General features: G+C 52.7%; 2 protein-coding genes across 6 annotated transcripts in view; both read left to right on the forward strand.

Moving 5' to 3' along the window:
- Nucleotides 1-3,634: 3,634 nt before the first annotated feature.
- On the forward strand, nucleotides 3,635-8,903 carry SOX17 (SRY-box transcription factor 17). Its single transcript, XM_082433038.1, has 2 exons — nucleotides 3,635-7,021; nucleotides 7,608-8,903. The coding sequence occupies exons 1-2, from the start codon at nucleotides 6,715-6,717 to the stop codon at nucleotides 8,540-8,542; spliced, it is 1,242 nt and encodes a 413-aa protein (XP_082289164.1). The 5' UTR covers nucleotides 3,635-6,714; the 3' UTR covers nucleotides 8,543-8,903.
- Nucleotides 8,904-9,923: 1,020 nt separating this feature from the next.
- Nucleotides 9,924-19,351, forward strand: part of RP1 (RP1 axonemal microtubule associated) — a 183,816-nt gene continuing 174,388 nt past the window's right edge. For 3 of the 5 annotated variants that reach the window (XM_082432986.1, XM_082432987.1, XM_082432983.1), the window contains exon 1: nucleotides 17,200-17,289. The gene's annotated coding sequence lies outside the window, so the exon portion shown is untranslated. Of the gene's footprint in view, nucleotides 11,858-16,303; nucleotides 16,443-17,199; nucleotides 17,290-19,351 lie in introns of those variants that run through there. The other 2 variants (XM_082432985.1, XM_082432984.1) reach the window with 2 other exon arrangements.

Genomic DNA, 19,351 nt, shown 5'->3' on the forward strand with positions numbered 1-19,351 from the left:
AAAACTCTCTGAGGTCATTGCTATAATTACCCTTCACTTTACAGAGGAGATACAGAGAGGTGCAGCATATGTCCAAGGATGCATAGCTGGTAAGCTGCAGAACTATGATTCGATACCCAGCAGTTTGACTCCCAAATCTGTGCTCATAACTAATATACCGTGCTGTACTGAGCCGCAGACTTACAGGTGCTGAGGAATTATTTGTTGGGTAAATGAATAGATGATTCTCTTGTCTCTTATACTGATTTGAAAACATTAATCAAATTACCCAATTGCTCTGTGTCTCAATTTTCCACTTCATAAAATAGAATTGATAATATTTGCCATCCATTTCTCTCCCAAACAACATTATGAATGGAGGAATTTACTTTACCTAGCTGCTACGTGTATGTTTTTATGCACCCAAAGACTTGGTCAGCGGTACATCTAGAGGAGACCAACAGCATAGATCTTAAACATGTGACAAGACCACACAACTTGGTATAATTAACTACATCTCTTTCAGTCTGAATGAAGCACAGGGGCAGAGCTTCAGAGACCTAAACTTCCTTATATCTGAACTTTATCCCCATATAACTTTGAACTGTTTTCATTTTTTCAGCTGAATTAGAATTTGTAAAAAATAATACTCAAATTAAATGAGATGTCATCTACGGCTTAGATTATGTGATCTAATAACAATACCTAATTATAGATCTTCTAAATGAAAGTGCTTTCTTGTTACAGCCCTGTGTCTCTGCTGCTAAACAAAATTAAGCTGTGACCTGGTTAGGAACCACACTGGAAGTTTCTGTGCCAAGAGTCCTTAATCCATCGCTACCTACCTGCTGGCTTTATTGGGTTCCTACAAACCCCTTCAGGTCCTTCACTGGTTACAGGCATGGCATGGAAAGAAAATCAAAACAAGGCCCACCAGTGTTAACAGCAAGGGCAAACAGGTGGTGCAAGCATCCTGGTCATGTGACCTCAAGCAGGTGACCTATTCTTTCTCAGTTTCAATCTCCTCTTCTGAAAAATGGGGATAATAACAAAAGCTGCCCTGCCTACCACCAGGGCTGTCGTGAAGCTCTGACGAGTTAACGTACATGAAACTGCTTTGTAAACTGTAATCTATGATTACAAACAAATTAATACTAAAGGTTTGGTTTTTGAAAAGTTCCCCAAAGATAGAAATTTATTTATGCATATAGCCACAAGAAAAAAATTCCATGTACATTCTTGGCGTGGACTTCCATGCTGAGTGGGTTCAGAAAAGCCAGAGGACTTGAGTTAAACCTCAGAAGAGGAGAAATTTCAGGTGCTTAGTGCCTGGACACTGAACCTTGGGGAAGGAGAGGATGAGAGAGAATAGGGTAGGTCTGAAGTCTGATGACCGCATGTCTACACAGATGTGTCTTAGATGAGAACAGTCTTTACTGAGGTTTATGGAGATAATTCTTAGCGCCTTGCCTCCAAAGAAGATGACCCCATGACCGGATCAAAGACAACCGTTATAGTATCCCTGAGCATTTATTACATGCCAATGGACTGTGTGTGCTTGAGGAAATAAAGAGGCTGTTAAGGGGTGGGGAAGGATAAATCGGGAGATTGGGAATGACATATACACACTACTGTATATAGAAGAGATAATCAACAAGGACCTACCGTATAGCACAGGGAACTCTACTCAGTACTCTATAATGACCTATACGGGAGAAGAATCTAAAAAAGAGTGTATATATGTATATGTATAACTGATTCAGTTTGCTGTACAGCAGAAACTAACACAACATGTAAATCAACTATATTCCAATAAAATAAATAAATAAATAAATAAAATAAAATAAAGAGGCTGTTAAAGAGTGTTGACAAAGTTGTTGGCAAGGTTAAGAAATGGGCATAGAAGAACATTCAGGTAACAGAGGTCAACCAAACACTGACTGCAGAGGAATCCAGCAAGGATTCCTAATATGTTCTCTCCTGTTTAGAAACCTTGGAAGCCAACTCGGGTACCATTTCAAAATCTGATATGCTTGTGGTTCAAGTTGCACGGAAAGGTGGATAATGAGGGTGTCAGGAGTGGCCTGTCCTATGACCTATTCACTTTGATCATTTCCATGATCACAGAATGCACACCTTGCCCTAACCAACCACCTGGCAAAATCCAGCCCTGCTGACAAGAGAAACTTGGCAAGCCAGAGTTTCCAGGGTAGAAAGGCCACCTATTACAGTACTTCTACTAGAAAAAAATATCTCAAAGCGCTTGGCCTACTGATGTCAGGATCACCTTTACTTGCCAGGAACAAATGATTGCGGTACAGAGGGCCTAGAACCCCCGGCTGGACGTGAATCAATCAGAGAGGAAGGCTAATGGGACCGCGCGGTGCATTCCTCCGACGCAGGGGCCGTGTCTGCTCCCCTCTGGGGGGGGCTGCAAGTGTTCTGCTCACAATGGACATGCTGCTGATAAGACTGCTTAGTTGACGACGCAACTCTACAAGGAAAGCCCTGGCCTCTTCTGGGTGCGAGGAAGGTGGGAAGGGCGGAAGAAGTGGGTGCGCAGAAGCCGCCATTGAAATTCCCTTTAGAGTTGAGAGGCCGAGATGGAGGGGACGAGCAAGCCAGTGTGTGGCTGTAATCTGTCCTGGGGACGAGCTGGGCTGCCTTTCCTTCACCCCCAACGCCCTCTCCCCCCAGAAGTCTGAGGTTCCCTACGTCGGGGAATGAAGGGAAGGAGCCAACACTCCAACCCCGGGACCCGAGCTGGGGCGGGAGGCGGGTGCAGAATATAAGAAACACCCCCGCGGACTACTTTCTGAGCAGGAAAGTGCACCGGGAACAGCGCATTTCCTGCTTCGCCTGTGCAAACCCCAGGCGGGGCCGAGCGGGAACAGGGTTACGGTCGAGGAGTCGCCGGCTGCCGGGGCGGGGTTCGGGGCGGCCTCGAGGGGGTCCGCGGACCAGGGCGAGATGCCGGGGCGGGATGCAGGCGGAGGGCGTGGGAGAGGGCGTGGGAGCAGAACGCACGCCTCCCATCCTCGTGCCGAGCGAGCGTCCCCAAAGACACTCTCGGCCCCGCGGGAGAGGCGGGCGCCCCGAGGGGCAGGGTCGGGCGCCAGATGCGGGGTCCGCGGGGCTCCGACCCTCGGGGGCCTCCCGGGCCGGAGCCGGCGGCCGCGATCTCTCGGGCCCTCCTTCCTCCCCACCTCTCCCATCCCGCCCGCGACTTTGGACCTCGCATCCCGGACCCGCGGGGACGGGGAGGAGACGCGCGAGGTACGCAGAGCCGGCCCGCGGCCCTACCTGGGCGGTGCGGAGCCCCGGGCGCGCTGCGTGCCGCGCGCCGCCTGCCGCTCGGCTCCCGGAGGCCGCCGCGGGCGCGCGACTTACAAACGCAAAGGCCTTATTATTGTTCTCTGTTCCGGGGACACCATTGTCTGTCCGTTGCCGGCGTCGGCGGCGCGCGCTCCCTCCCCGCTCCCGCGCACTAGCTCTCCGGAGCCGACCCGGATCTGCCCCGGTGCCCACGGCCTTCCCCGGCCGCCGGAGTGTCCTTCGTCCGGCTCCCGCTTCCCGAGCATCGAAACACAAAAGCCTGCCGGAAACCCCCGGCCTGTGCCTGGTCACTCAGGGGTCCGAGCCGCGGCTCGCCACCTACCCGGGTTCATTTGTGCGCCCGCCGGCCACGGGCCCCGAGGGGCAACGGGCACGGCTTCGTGCCGCGCTAGTCGCGTCCTCGCCCAGCCCTTGAGCCTCGGGTCCGGCCTGGGGACCGGGCGTGCCATTAGTAGCCAGGAGCCCAGAGATCTCGGTCCGTGCACTGCGGGCGCGCCCGGCCGGCCGCGTGTACACGGCTCTTCCTCGCGCACTTGTTTGCCCCCCTCCCCCCGCGTAAATCTCTCGTGATGAGAAAAGCAAGGCTCGCAGGAAGCCACTCCGGATGTTTGCTGCTTTTCATGTGGCATTTGTGGCTGGCTCTGATAACGTCCCGAGCTCGACTTCCAACACCGCGTTTAGTAAAGGGACCGAAATAGAAGAGTCCACACACTGCGCAGACCGGTCTGCGGCGCCGCCGGCCCCAACGCGCTCCCCCCAAATCTATGACAAGTGAAGGATCAGAAGAGGTTAGATACAGGTAACGGTATGGTATAGACGGGCTTAGTCTTGGAAAGGCGCCACAATTCCTTCCTGTAAATATAAGTAAATTGCTACTTCATAACTCCCAGGGAGGGTGTTATAAGCAGTAGGGGGAGGGGCGCTGAAATCTGTAGCTCCAGCTCCATCCTATGGCTCCTGTGCTCTCACTTGAATTCTCAGTATCTTACCCAAGAAAAATCAGTAGTTAGTCTCCAGGAACAAGTGCAAATAATAATGGGGAAAACTGCCCCCCCCCGTTTTTTTCCCCATCACTTTCTCGACCCTTGTGGCACCTCTCCCTGCAATGAGGTTCCGAGGAGGAACACGAGGACGAAGAAAGTGTACAAGGGTAAATCCGTGCATATACATTTTTTGGACTCACACGTGGATTGTATTTCCTGTACCCTATGTTATTTTTTTATGGAATTAGTCATATAGATTCATCCAGACAGATAAAATATATTCTCGAGCAGAGATTATTTTTGTTTGGTTTTCAATCTCTATTCTAAGAAAACTCCTATTAGTTCATAAAAACATTTGCACTGATAGAAAGTCCTGCTTTGAGATCTCTGAGAAGATATTACTTTGCAGCAAAGTTAGAGAAGATCACCAAGAAAACATCAAGGAGCCAGGCGCTACGTGATAAATTTGTTCTACTTCTATAGTTTCCTTATCAGATAACCAGTTGTAATGCAGTCTTGCTTAATTTTCAAGCCCATATTTTTCTTTTTCAGAAAAATAAACTCTTAAAGGAAAAGTACATAATCAGTTAAATGTGTTTAAGATTATCAATTGCTTCAAAACCACCAATTAAAAATAACACCTCTCTATTATTTCCTTAAGCAGATTACTTTTTAAATTCTTGTCTGAATCTCAGCGGCCCAGGAATTAGAACCACTTTCTGGCCGCTGAAGGTGAGGGAGGGCAGCCAACGTCACAGATCCTCACGGAGTTCAAGCTGGCTTAAAACAAGTGTGCAGAAGTTCTTTGGAGAAATAGCAAAGTCAGAGAAACCGAAGGCCAAGTGTTTTCAAAGTTTCTGTTTCTTTGTTTTTATGAATGCCACTAACAAGCGGACTTGATAGATTACTTGTCGCTGTACTATCACACTAGAAGCTGCAGCACTGACCTCCCAGATCCCGGCTGTAAGCCCTAGTTTTTCATCACCCCTTCACAGTAAACATAGTCTGTTGTAGAGATTGATATATTGGTTTCTTGGCAAAGTTATCTAATTATGCAGGAATGGCTGTGTTCGTTGCTGTAGAAAACAATGCAATACACAAACAAGTACACGAATACAACAGCTTGGCTTAAAGGTTAAGAGCTCCAAGTCTGAGGGCAGACTACTGGAGATGAATTCCACTTGCCTTGATCTCGGGCAAGGTCCTTAACCTCTCCGTGCCTCAGTTTCCTCTCCTGTAAGATATAATAGCCTCTACCTCATAGGGTTATAAGGATAAACTAGTTTGCTGACGTTTGGAGGGATGGTGTGCTGCATATAAGAGCAATATAAGGGCTTGTTTACAAATCCCACTCAAAAGGTTTCTCAGATTGACACAGAAGTTTAACGGTCATTCAGATTTCCATTGCAGTCTAGAGAAACATAGAGGAATCCCCCAGTCATCTGTGAGGGTCACCACCTCAAGCTGACCCTCCGAGCTACGGTTATTTTGCTCCTCAGGAGTTGCTTTCTTTCCTCTAATCGGCAGGCATTTAGATAAATATCACTGCTGTCTTTACCACATTTTAGAAATCAAAACTAAGCCTTGCCTCTTTTACTGAACACATATGAGAAAACTTTGTTAAGTTTACTGTACATTTCACGTACAAATTTTCAAGGGTTGGTTCGCCTTTTTGGATAAAGGTTTTCATTTCTTCGCAATGACGTTTGTAATCTTGTCTTAGAAAGTAGCATTTACCTCGGACATAGCATTTTGAATACAGGACAACAAGCCCGTTGAGTCCTTGGGAAGAGAAAGTATTGTTCAGTTTGAAGACGTCCGTAGGGCTCTCGGAAGAGGGCTAGGCCACCCACCGCTGAGACACCCTCAGCTCCCGGTTTAGTGGATGCTTCGCGTGTTGATCCGAACTGCCCGGGCCAAGAGCTTCTGCGCAGCAGTGCCATCAGCACCCCGGAAAGTTTTTCCTTAGTCCCCCTTCCCGGGTCGGGGAGGACATGGCGCCTAAGCCCGGCTCCAGCCAGTTCTCCCGGGGGCAGGTGTAGCCCTGGGCGCGGGGTCGGGGCGGGGGAGGGGAAAGGGCGGGCGTGGGGTTGAGCTGGGACTTGGGACTTGGGCGGCGAGCTGGGCGTGGGCCTAGCGACGCCGGCCCGGCCCGCCCCCGTCGCTCCATTGGCCACGTCTGTGCAGAAAAGGCCCCGCGGCCTAGGGGCGCCCGCAGTGTCACTGGGCCGGAGGGGACGCTGGCTGCGCCGGGGCTGCGATCTGCCAGGGACGCCGGCGGCGGGGTCGGGCCGGGGGGCGCGAGCGGCCCGCGGGGCATCTCCCTCTCTCGCTCCCCACCCCCTCCCTCCCCCCGGTCGGGGGAGGCGGCGTGTCCGGCGGAGGGTCGCGGGGCGCGGGGCAGGGCTGGAGCGCCATGAGCAGCCCGGATGCGGGGTACGCCAGTGACGAGCAGAGCCAGCCCCGGAGCGCGCTGCCCGCCGTGATGGCCGGGCTGGGCCCTTGCCCCTGGGCCGAGTCGCTGAGTCCCCTCGGGGACATGAAGATGAAGGGCGAGGCGGCGGCGAGCAGCGGGGCGCCGGCCGGGACGGCGGGCCGAGCCAAGGGCGAGTCTCGCATCCGGCGGCCGATGAACGCCTTCATGGTGTGGGCGAAGGACGAACGCAAGCGCCTGGCGCAGCAGAACCCGGACCTGCACAACGCCGAGCTGAGCAAGATGCTGGGTGAGTCCGAGCCCGGGACCCAGAGAGTGCGGGTCGTGCAGCCGCCTGCGTGAGTCTCAGGGGGTGTGGGCCTGGCGCCGGCGGAGGCCGGGGGTGCGCGGCCGCCACGTCCTGCCCTGGGCTCCTCGGTCCCTTCCCGCTTCCCGCTCTCCGAGTCTCCGAACGGCCTTGGGCCTCGGCGCCCGGCTTCCCCGGGTGGCCGGGGCGCGGGTCCAGCGGCTCCGGGAGGCGGCTTCCCCGCGCGTCGGAGTGGCGGCGAGGGCACCCTGCCGCGGAGCTGCCTTGGTCGCGCCCGTCCCCCCGGCTCCTCGCCCGGGTGGGGACGCTCTCGGTTCCTCGGACGGCCGCGAGCGGGTGAGCGGGAAGCCGCTTCCAGGAGGCGACGCGAAGGCACCCGAGGCCTCGCGTCTTCCCCGAGTGCTCGGCCTCCGCAGGCCCAGCGTCCGCCTTCACCTGGACCCCTTCCCCTCCCTCCCCGGGCTGCACAATCCGAGGTCGGAGGCGGGGGCGGTGGGACCGGCTGGGGCCCGGGAGCGGGGCTCCGACCCTGAGCCCGCGCGCCTCTCCACCTCCCGCGCTCCCGCAGGCAAGTCGTGGAAGGCGCTGACGCTGGCGGAGAAGCGGCCCTTCGTGGAGGAGGCCGAGCGGCTGCGCGTGCAGCACATGCAGGACCACCCGAACTACAAGTACCGGCCGCGGCGGCGCAAGCAGGTGAAGCGGCTGAAGCGGGTGGAGGGCGGCTTCCTGCACGGCCTCGCCGAGCCGCCGGCGGCCGCGCTGGGCCCCGAGGGCGGCCGCGTGGCCATGGACGGCCTGGGCCTGCCCTTCCCCGAGCAGGGCTTCCCCGCGGGCCCGCCGCTGCTGCCCCCGCACATGGGCGGCCACTACCGCGACTGCCAGGCTCTGGGCGCGCCCCCGCTCGACGGCTACCCGCTGCCCACGCCCGACACGTCCCCGCTGGACGGCGTGGAGCCCGACCCCGCCTTCTTCGCCGCGCCGCTGCCCGGGGACTGTCCGGCCGCCGGGCCCTACAGCTACGCGCAGGCCGCGGACTATGCGGGGCCCCCGGAGCCGCCCGCCGCCGGGCCCCTGCACGCCCGGCTCGGCCCGGAGCCCGCGGGCCCCGCGATGCCGGGCCTCCTGGCGCCCCCCAGCGCCCTGCACATGTACTACGGCGCGATGGGCTCGCCGGCGGCGGCGGCGGCGGCGGCGGCGGGCGGCGGGCGCGGCTTCCAGATGCCGCCGCAGCCGCCCCCGCCGGGCCCGGGGCAGCCGTCGCCGCCGCCCGAGGCGCTGCCCTGCCGGGACGGCGCGGACCCCGGCCAGCCGGCCGAGCTCCTCGGGGAGGTGGACCGCACGGAATTCGAACAGTACCTGCACTTTGTGTGCAAGCCCGAGATGGGGCTCCCCTACCAGGGACACGACTCCGGCGTGAATCTGGCGGACAGCCACGGGGCCATCTCCTCGGTGGTGTCCGACGCCAGCTCCGCGGTGTATTACTGCAACTACCCCGACGTCTGACGGGCCCCCTCCGACCCAGCCTGCAGGCCAGAAGCACAGTGTTACACACTTCCTGGAGGAGCTAAGGAAATCCTCAGCCTCATGTCGTGTCATGTTGTTTTGAAGTTGCCTTGGCGTATAATTTATGGTAATTTATTTTGTCTGCCACTCGAACACTTGGGGGGAGAAAAATGTGAGGTGGTGTTTGAAGATTGGTTCAGACACTTGTTTCCCACAGTTGCGTTGTCAAAACCCCATTTCCAAGTTCAAGTTCACCAGTTTTCAGTGGGTCCCGGAACAACTCGCTCCGTTTCTCGAAGCTTTTTATTGATCTAAGAAATTTTATCCCGGGTGTGTTTTTTCAGTCTTAAAAGAAATAAATAAATAAAATCTGGAATCCTACTTTTTCACTCTGCTAGCGCCTCTGTCACAGAAGCCAATTTTTGAGATCTCTGTTAAGTATTTAATAGAATTAGCAACATTTTAATGATGACACTAAATATATAGTCACTGTATATTTCTCATTCTCCTGTAGTAGTAGACTTGAATGCCTTGAAGGAGAAGCCCTCAGATGAACATTTGGGCGTCCCAGGTTGTCTTTGCTAGGGGAAAAAAACCTCACAGAACGAGCCTACTGTACATTTCAAGTGATCCTAGTTCCTACAAAGGAATGGTGAATCGTAACACTCTAAATATTTTCCATTTTAGTATATCACTTTCTAAATCAGAGGAGAACATCCAGGTAATTTCGGTTTTCTTGTTGAATCTTGAGATCTGACTAAAGAGGCTTTTGGATTGTCTTTTTTCTTGTCTGTATTTCACCAAGAGTCTTTAAACTCCCTCTCAACACTGAACTCACCAATCATCACACATCTACACCTTGGGAAGTAGTGTTGCTGGGTTAAAAATAATTTGAAGGAGTCACAGGAACTAATCAAACTAAAATGTGCATTGTGACCTCAGCTGTTAATGAAACTTAGTAGCTATCATTTCAATGTGATATTTTTCTATAAACTGCGTACAGGGTCCACTGCAGGTCCTGGCACCAGCAGTTCTTAAGCTTGGGGCGGTGTGGGGGGGGATACAGGGATGATTTGCAGGCAGTGTGCTTTACAAATGCAGCTATAGCTGCAGTCCTAGGGCATCACTATCTTGCCCTTACAGGGAAGAAACTGAGTCACAGGTTGTGAAGCAGGTCAGCCTTGCTCGCTGCTGCAGCGCTAATTGCTGTGGCCCTTCCCATCACACTTTGCGGATGAGACATAAATGGATGGGTACAGACGACCTGTAATGGGCATTTCTTGTGCCAGGTGTTTCGTCAGTGCCATTTTGTACCGAATTTGAGCCTGATCGAGCCTGTGAGATTAGGTGCAATTCTCCCCATTTTCCAAGTGAGGCAAGGAGGCACAGAGCCCTCACCTGCCGTGTACATGGTGAAAGCTTGGTGTTGCAAGTTCTGACAACATACTCGTTCACATTTGTTTTCCTTTGTGCAGGGTGTACCCGTGGGCACTGGGAGAACTTGCATTCTGGTGGTGAGAAACTGTCTCATTCTCCATGCTGATAAATGCTATAGAGAAAAGGAAGGGGTAGGAAGATGGCTTAAAGCATTTATCTTGAGGGTTATCTGAGCTGACGTGGTTGGCTGGATTCTCTTGAAGAATGGCAGGGCGTGTGTTTTTACAAAGGGTTCTGGGGTCCTAGAAATGTTTCGGATGAAGGTTTCAGTGAGGAAAGGTAAGTCTATTTTGTTAGGCGTAACAGAGGTCACCTTAAACATTTGAAATGAAAACGTTCACTCCAGGTTCTGGCTATCCTCCAATCCAGTTTATTTGCCTATGGTACCCTAGCCTTTCCCATTCTTTCTTCCTCTGACCCCAGACAGGTTCTGCTTCCTACATTCCTGGTGGATAAAGTGAGCAGAGGTACCTCACTCGCTCAGGTTCAAGGCTGTGTCGCCAGTTCAGTTCACACCAGGCATTTTAGTGCATACTTGGTTGGCTCAAGGAGACTCAGTTGTATCCTTTGCTGCTGCCTCTCAACAAAGTGAAGAAGATATGGATTTCCCCAGTGGTCCAGTGGTTAAGACTCCGTGCTTCCACTGCAGGGGACACGGGTTCGATATCTGGTCGGGCAAGTTCTGAGTGCTGGTGCAGTGCGGCCAAAAATAAAATAAAATAATTCAGAAGATACACAGGGTAAAGAGGAAAGGAGAAAAAGTGCTTGGGGGAAGAAGTCCTGTGACGTTACATTCTTAACTGCTCACCAGGGACAGGTCAAAGAACGAGGGAAAATAAGCTAAAATTGTTCAGCATTTCCAATGCCTTTAACCCCCAATGGAGGGAAATTAGTCCTCACAATAATTCTTGGAGGCAGAGGCATGTCATCCATCCCTTGTTTTTCCTCAAGCAGAATCAGATGAAGACCTCAGGTACCAGCTAGTGACTGGTTTTTGTTTTACCTTGGAAACAAATACATAAAAGATCCATTGCTTTCCCCCCATCTCTACTTCTGAGATACTTTAGAAGTATGTCAGGAGGTGGAACTCGGGGCAGCTCTCCTGAGTTGTAAGCACTCTTAGTTGTCATGCTTATTTGAATTCGCCTTGGATGATAGTCTACGGAAAGCTAGGAATGCCCTCCCAGGGAGCACACACACACGCACACGTGCAATATTTTAGACATAGTTTTAGGCAATTCATGACTCCTCATAACTCATCCGAAGTTTGTAGAAATCCGAAGCCCTCAGGTTTAGAGGCCCTGATGGAGAAGGTTTGTTGGGAAGCATGGCACTCAAGCGTTGTAGCAAAAAGGTAGTTTCCCTTTATTTGAAAACACAAAGGGACATCTCAAGAATCCTCTCATGTTACTGAGTTGAATCAAGGAACACAGGGTTGCGTCCCTCTCACAAAGGCAACTGTGATGCCCTGCCCAGATGAAGATACGGTCTTTTCCTTTGTGCAGTTGGTGGGTGGTGGCTTATCTCCCTACCTTGGGTTTTTACATCCTTGTATCAACTCCTCCCACACTTAATCTGGGTTGGACTTGCTACTCTAACCCAATAGAATGCAACCGAAGTGAGGCTATGCCGGCAACCAGGACCAACCCTCAGGAAACCTAGGCAGAGTCTCTTTCTTGTACTCCCAAGAGCCCTGAGCTATTGCATAGGAAGTCCAGCTACCAAGGTGGTGAGACCACGTGCAGAGACCACACGGAGAGGAGAGACCACTCGTCTGCCTGCGAAGGGAGGGCTCCCATCTCCTGCGACCATCCTGCCGACTGGAACGCAGGAGAGGCCAGAAGAACAGATGCCCAGACGAGCGCAGGCAATTCACAGGTGGGAGAGATTTAAAAAAAAAAAAAAGATAGTTGTTGTAAACCAGGAAGTACTGGGGAGCTTTGTTAACTTAGCAACAGGTTATTGACATGGGTTTTATCCTTAATGACCCTTTCTTATTTTGAAGTATAGGAATGTGGGCACTGGTGGAAAAAATCAGGAAAAGAGTTTTGGGTCCTGTCAGATATAGCAATAGTTTTAAAGTGAGGGACAGAATGTCAAACTTGACTCAGGTTGGATGATGTGGTGTCACCAGCTGCATAGACTCCTCTCCTCAAGCAGACGTGGATGAAGTGACCACAGGTACCAGCTGGTGACTGATCTTTTAAAAAGATTAAATTTCTCTCAGTTTTTAATGGTTTTCTTTTGGGCGCAAATACATAAAGAATACACTGCTTCCCCCTGCTCCCTCCCACCCCATCTTTACTTTGGAGGTACCTGAGAAGTGTGTCACGAGGCAGGAATCCAACCATTTCATGGGCTGAGATATCCAGATTGGATGCCAGCAGAGAGTCTACACACCTTTGAGGGACCCAGAAAAAGAAGAGGGTATTTTCTTTCCCACCGAGATACTGCCTGATCTCTATTAAAGCTACCAGGGCAGGTCTGATAAGCTACAAATAAACGTGTAAGCTCCTTATACAAGCAGCTATGAGACAATATCCCACTGAAACTATTTCCTTTACCTCTTATTCTTATCTCAGAAGATGACTGCACCTTTAATCTGAATCACACTGCAAAAGACTTCAGCTTCTTCTGTACATTTATGCTGATGTCAGGAAAAGCACATACAAGCAAAAGGAATTCAGAGAAAATGGAGTGGGTGCTAGGAACCAAAAGGTATCATCGCTGTCTGACGTTCTTAAATGTCCCATTTCATTTTGTTTTTAATACTCAGAACTGTGCCGGTCACATAATATATGTTCAACATTCCCTTCCTCCTATTCCCCTTTGATTTGTTTTGACAACACTGGCTGGGCGAGAGAGATTTTGCATCCATTATTTCAGCATAGATTTTTTCTTCCTGCTTACGAGGTGCTTCCTTCTGAATCCCGAATATTCATTCATCTGAGAAAAAGTGGCTTTGGTGTCCCTGACCACCCAGGTGGAGTAGGATGAGGAATGTTCTGCTCCTTCCTCCACAGGATGAACCTGTGGCCTGAAGAACATTCCTTCAGGTCCCCTGACCTGGGATCAAGCTGCATCTCCTTAATTTTTCACTGAAACCCCTACCCCGACCTTCCCTCTAGTGAGAAAGTTGTGTGCTTTCTCCTGAATCATTAGACAGCTTCGTGTGAATCAATTTGCACTGTCCCCCTTACACAAACACTGAACCCTCACCACTGGCAATTCTCCCAGCTTTATTCAAGATTCTGGATGTTAAAAATTCTTAGGGCAGTACAAAATAGTATTTAAATAATAAAACAATACTTCTTAGCAAAATATAAAATTTCTTAGCACTAGTATACGGCAAGTGCTAAAGAAGTTGTTGCTACCTTATTAATAATGTTCTTTAATGTACACGTTCTCTGAAGCTCAGGTCCAAACAACAGTTTGGTTGAATAAAAGAAAAAAAATTTTTTTAAATTTAATTAATTAATTAATTAATTTTGGCTGCGTTGGGTCTTCGTTTCTGTGCGAGGGCTTTCTCTAGTTGCGGCAAGCGGGGGCCACTCTTCATCGCGGTGCGCGGGCCTCTCACTATCTCGGCCTCTCCTGTTGCGGAGCACAGGCTCCAGACGCGCAGGCTCAGTAGTTGTGGCTCACAGGCCCAGTTGCCCCGCGGCATGTGGGATCTTCCCAGACCAGGGCTCGAACCCATGTCCCCTGCATTGGCAGGCAGATTCTCAACCACTGCGCCACCAGGGAAGCCCAAGAAAAAAATTTTTAATCTTATTCTTGCTGAAGACAGTTTAGCTTTGAGGATCTTCTTTCCACTTTAGCCAAAGTCTCGGACGCTTTGTCAGGGTCGAAACCATAACAAGTATTCCCCAAGCTGATGTTGCCCAGAAAGATGATCTGTGAAGTTACACTCTGGGTGGATATTCAGATGAGTATCAATAAGTTGCAGTAGCCTTGCTGTGGACCCAGTTTTCTCCAGGGTCATGGGCAGTGAGTGCCCTCGCACATACCTGATCTCTTGTTAGGCAAGGAAAAGAATGGTTAGCAGTGTTGTGGTTTGTCTGATTGCTGTGGCCACAAGGAGTGCCCCAGGGGCAAGGACTGTCTCTTCACTTCGTGTCACCTGACCTGGCACCCGGTAAGTGCTCAGAAATGGACTGAGTAACTGGCTTGGTACCTCCGTTGAAAACCTCAGTTTTCCGAAGGAACTGGGAGTTCCTGCTTTGTCGCTCTTCTGTTTGAGACAGTCCCCAGTGGCTAGAACGCCTTCCTCTTGAATATGTGTCAGGACAGCAGACTCAACAACACAGAGCATAAGCTACTGGAGCAGAGCAGAGAATGGCTGAATACGCGGTAGTGTTCCAAAAGGAGAAGACTCTGCATTTCGAGTCAGAAGTTCCCCCTGGCTCAGCACCAGATCATTGTGAGTTTGGAAAAGGCACTAATCTTTTCTGGTCTCTGGTCTGCTCATCTGTAAAAAGTAGGGAGAATGATAAAAGCCCTGTCTCCCTCACTGGATCGTTGTAGGGATGAATGGGCTGGTGTTTAAGGATGGCTTCAGGGCCACAGGAAGCGCTCTCTTCTCTCTCCCCTCTCGACCTTTTGATTTTATGGATCTCTGTCTTTCCCAGCAGACTTGGGGGATTTAATTTCGTTATTCCATTGGGAAAGAGAAACAACAGTAACTCGCTTCCCCTGATGCTTTTGCTTAGTGGATGGAGAATTTCCCAGTCTTTTAAGTTTGCCCATATGAGCTGGAAACCTAGACCATCTGTATTTCACTCCAAGCTTTGGGCAGCTCAGCCTCTCTGATTATAAAATGAGAATAGAAATAATTGTCACTTGAAGAAGAGCTTCATATAGAATGCCTCAATTCACATGAACTCCCATTTGGCATGAAAATCTCAAGGTCTTTAAAAAGGGACAGTTCACTGGGACACACTGAGCTCAATGTCAAGTCTGCTAATACTCACCTTTCAGTCCAGCCCTTTTCCCCACCAATCATAGTTTCTCAAGTCCTGAATCACATTTCCATGTCATTTACTTTTTAAGGACTGAACAGGGTTGGAATTCTTGAGGATGAATAAGCAGAATGGAATGGGGGAGGGCCTCACATGAAGAAATAAATTCTGGCTTTCAGCAGTTCCAAGTAATGTTGAAACTTCATACCCTAGACTTTGAATCACTCAGTCTTCAGAAGTTATTTCCCCAGGGCCGTGGTGGAGGGGGTGAAGAGAAGAAAATTCTGACACAGCCATGAAATGAAGAGACAGTTTTATAGTTGTTCCCTACATAGTGGATTCTTCTGCTTATTTTAAGAAATCTGTCTGGATGTTTGAAAACAATACTTGGGATCGTAGGTGCACACACATACACCAAAAATATTAAACTGCAAAGGGAGACTACAGAAGGGAGAAATAAAATAGAAAATCAAGTTCGTTGTTTCAGCAAAAGGATTGTGGGCATGGGAAGTGTATAGTTTTATTTATTCGTTTAAAATAATTTTAAAATTTAAAATGATGTGCATGCTTACCAAAAAAACCACAACAACAACAGCAAAGCAACATTACAGAGGGGCTTGTAATATAAACTAAGAGCTGTGGGAAGATCTCGTCCCTCCCCAGCCCCCGTTCCACGTGTTAGTCAATCCCCCTGCCCCTCTTTTGCTCGAACTGGGCTTTACCTACACTAGTAACTGTTCCTCTGGCGGTTCATTAATTAACATGCCTTTGAGGCTAATTCCATGTTTATCAGTATTAGACACTGACTTCCTGCTATAATAGCCAAGTACGTCCTGCGTTCCTCCATCTACCGAACGTAATGATAGTTACAGCCTTGCTTCCATTTCTTCTATTGATTACCGCTGCCTTCTAAGGTACTGGGATAACACACCTTTTTTCTTGCTTCCTCGCAAAGGCGGGAGGCCTTGACTCCCCACTGTGAAATGTGAGGCTACCGGTGCCCGCATCTTTCCCAGCAGCTCCCCTCTCTCCGGCGGAGGTGGATATTTTGGGATAAATTTTCTGGGTGTGGCGGGGGAAGGGGCAGATGGAATAGTGATGCACGTGTTATTAATGGAACAGCATCCGCTTCACGGCGTTTCAATCAATCCCAATCAGGACTGCGTCCCACCTTGGCTGTGATTTTTAGGTTCAGTCTCTTCTTACACCCATTGGGAAAGAGAAGTAGTGTCCCTAAACCTTTACACAAAGAAAAAATAAGATCGTGTCAAGGGGCAAACCCTAAGCTCGGCGGTCGGTTTCCACGCCCACCTCCACCCTCCGGCGCGCGCGGGTCCAGGTCCCGGGAGGCGGCGGCGAGTCCCTCCCGCGCGGGCGTCTCCGGGCCCAGAAGGCGCTGGAAGCCGAGGGCGCCGCGCTCCCCTCGCCGGGAACCGCGCTCCGGCTGCTACTAATTCAGGCGAGCATGTCAACCAACTCCGCCGTGACTTGCAACTTAGAAGGTAAAAGCTCTTAGGTTTGGTGCGGGTGGAGGAGAGCACGGCCACCCTGGTGACCGGCACAGAAAGACCGCGACGCCGTGCGCTCGCTTCGAGGCGTTTCGCGCCCGTGGCTTTGCGCGCCGGTGCCCGCGCAGCGCCGGTGTGCGCGGCCCGCGGCGACTCTGGCTCGCAGGGTTTGCCTTTTGTATCGTTCAGGAGCGGGCCTGCCGCGCCGGGGGACCTCAGTAGGTCCCAACGTGACGTCCGGGACTGACTCTCCTCCGAGGCGGGGAGGGGATTTGGGTCTCGGCCTGTGACTTTCTGCCGAGGGGAAAAGTAAACCCGTAACCGTCCGCCGCGCCCTAGTGAGCGGTGGCCGCGCGTCGCCGTGCCCGGCGCCCGGGTTCTCGGCCTCGCGGGTGCAGCCGGCGGCGGGAGCAGGGGTGCTCGAAGGGCCACGTCTGTGCGGTAAAGGCCCCCAGGCCCGGGGGCATCCGCGGTGTCACTGGGCCGGCGGGGGCGCTGGCTTCGCCGCGGGCTGGGACCGAGGGCCGGGGTCCGGCCGGGGGGCGCGAGCGGCCCGCGGCGCATTTCCCTCCCCACCCCCTCCCCCCGGTCGGGGGGGGAGGCGGCGTGTCCGGCGGAGGGTCGCGGGGCGCCGGGCAGGGCTGGAGCGCCATGAGCAGCCCGGAAGCGGCGTACGCCAGTGACGAGCAGAGCCAGTCCCGGAGCGCGCTGCCCGCCGTGACCGCCAGGCTGAGCCTCGTCGGGGACGTGAAGGTGAAGCGCTAGGCGGCGGCGGGCGGCGGGACGCCGTCCTGGGGCCTCGGGCCGAGCGGAGGGCGAGTCTCCATCCGGCATCTTCGAGGTGTGGCTAAGGCGGAGCGCGGGCTGCTCGCGCGGGGCCCCGGGCCCGCAGGACACGGAGCTGCGCCGGCCGCCCGGGGAGGCGCCGGGAACGCAGGAGGGAGTGCGAGGAGGGGGCTTCTGCGGGGGGAAGGCCGGGCTCGGAGAAATCCGCGTGGGTTGACCACCGCTTGGGTCCATGGCTCTACCGCTGAGAACTCGCTTGCACCGCGAATTTTACACGTAGGGAAACAACTGGCAGGTGCAGAATCGTCTTGGAGGCGCGAGATGAAATTAGGCCCAAGATCAAACTGTTCACCATCTCCAGGTGTACATGAGAAAGAATACAAAATTTTGCGGTCTTGGGAAAGGTTTTAAAGGCGTCCTCTAATCAGGCAAGGTTCTGTAAAAAAGAAAACTCGAACGCTCTTATTCCAAGTTTTCAAACAGGGAGCTGATTCCTTTATTATTTCAGGGAAGAAATTTAGAGACTTAGATAAAACTGCTGATCATTAACAAAGCTGGAAATGCATTCAACAGTACCTTTCAGAAAAATGTGCAAAGCTTTAAATTTCAAGTGATAACAGGCTTCTGTCTTGAGGTCTTTTTTCGATGCTGAAGTTGGTGTTAGAAAAGCCAGGAGACGTGGCCTCTAGTTGTGAGGAGTTCAAGCTCATTCTGCTTTCAGTCTTTGCAAGTTGAGGGAGAGTTGGCTTTTTTTTTTTTTTTTTTTTAAAGAAGGAATAAAATGGCCAGGCTTTATTTTCGTCTTACCAATGCAAAATCATTTGTCTTCTGCGTAAAGAGCGTCATTAAAAATTTTAATTTCCTCTTTTTTTCATAAAAAAATTTAAGCAGAACATCAAGGGAAAACTAGTGACCGCTTCCCAGTCCTGTTTTCCCTTGCACTCGTTCTCCCTGCGTACACAATCATAAAGACACGTAGGGTTTCCTCTCCCCGCCACCCCCGCTAGTGGGATCACATTTTCCCTACGAGTCTGCAGCTTGGCCTCTTCAGGTTTATATATGCGTGGTGTTCCTGTGCTCCTAGAAGCTGAACCTCCGTTTACCTGGTTGGTGGTCTTCGCTCTTCCGCGGGGTCAGGCCCGCTTGTCCTGTCTCCAGTCCCATGTAAGTTTGTATGTTGGCTAATCCTTTAATGTACAATTACAGTCCTAAGGCTCCCTCACACTCATGCAAAGACTGGGTTTGTGAACATGAACGGAGAGGACCTGCATTTAAAATAGAGCGGACCCGGTGGGAGAGCACATCTCACCCGAGACGAAAGAGGTAGAAACCGTGAGCGTCCCAAGTGCAATCTTTAACAGGACCGGTTCTTTCCGTATCGGATCCCAGGGGTGCTGGAAGCCCGGCGGTGGATAGAAAACCCCGCCGGCGGTCCTCGCTCCTGGTCACCCTCCCTAAGTTGCCCGCCTTTCTGGGGCAGGGGTTGGCCTGCCGGGGGGCTTCGCTGGCCCTTCCGGGACCCTAGTATCTCCGGACTGAGCCCGCGTCCCGAGAAGCCGATTCGGTGGCGGTGGGTGAAATCGGCCGCAGCACACACGGGCTGGCGGAGTCCTGGTGCTCCTGGTCAGGCAAGATGGTTAATATTAACCTCCACACGGTCTTCACGCGGATGATGGAGTGTGCGGGGCGCCGCTTTGCCGGCCTCCCGCCGGTTCGAGGGAGGCCCGCGCTCTGAGGGTCCGGGAGCGACTCGGTCCGCAGCGAGGCGGGCGCGGGCGGAGGGGCGGCCTTCCTGGAGGAGGCGGCGCTGCGCTGGGCCCTGCAGGACCGGCCGGGCGACGGGACCGATCCCCCCGTCCCTGCCAGTCTCTGGGCGCGCCCCCGCTCGACGGCTACCCGCTGCCCACGCCCGACACGTCCCCGCTGGACGGCGTGGAGCCCGACCCCGCCTTCTTCGCCGCGCCGCTGCCCGGGGACCGTCCGGCCGCCGGGCCTCTGCACCCCCGGCGGGGCCCGGAGCCCGCGCGCCCCGCGGTGCCGGGGGTGGGGGGGGGGCCTCCTGGCGCCCCCCAGCGTCCCGCACGCGAACTACGGCGCGATGGGCTCCGGATGCCGTC

The sequence above is a fragment of the Balaenoptera physalus genome (genome assembly GCF_965194825.1).
Source record: "Balaenoptera physalus genome assembly, chromosome: 17".
Lineage (NCBI taxonomy): Eukaryota > Metazoa > Chordata > Mammalia > Artiodactyla > Balaenopteridae > Balaenoptera > Balaenoptera physalus.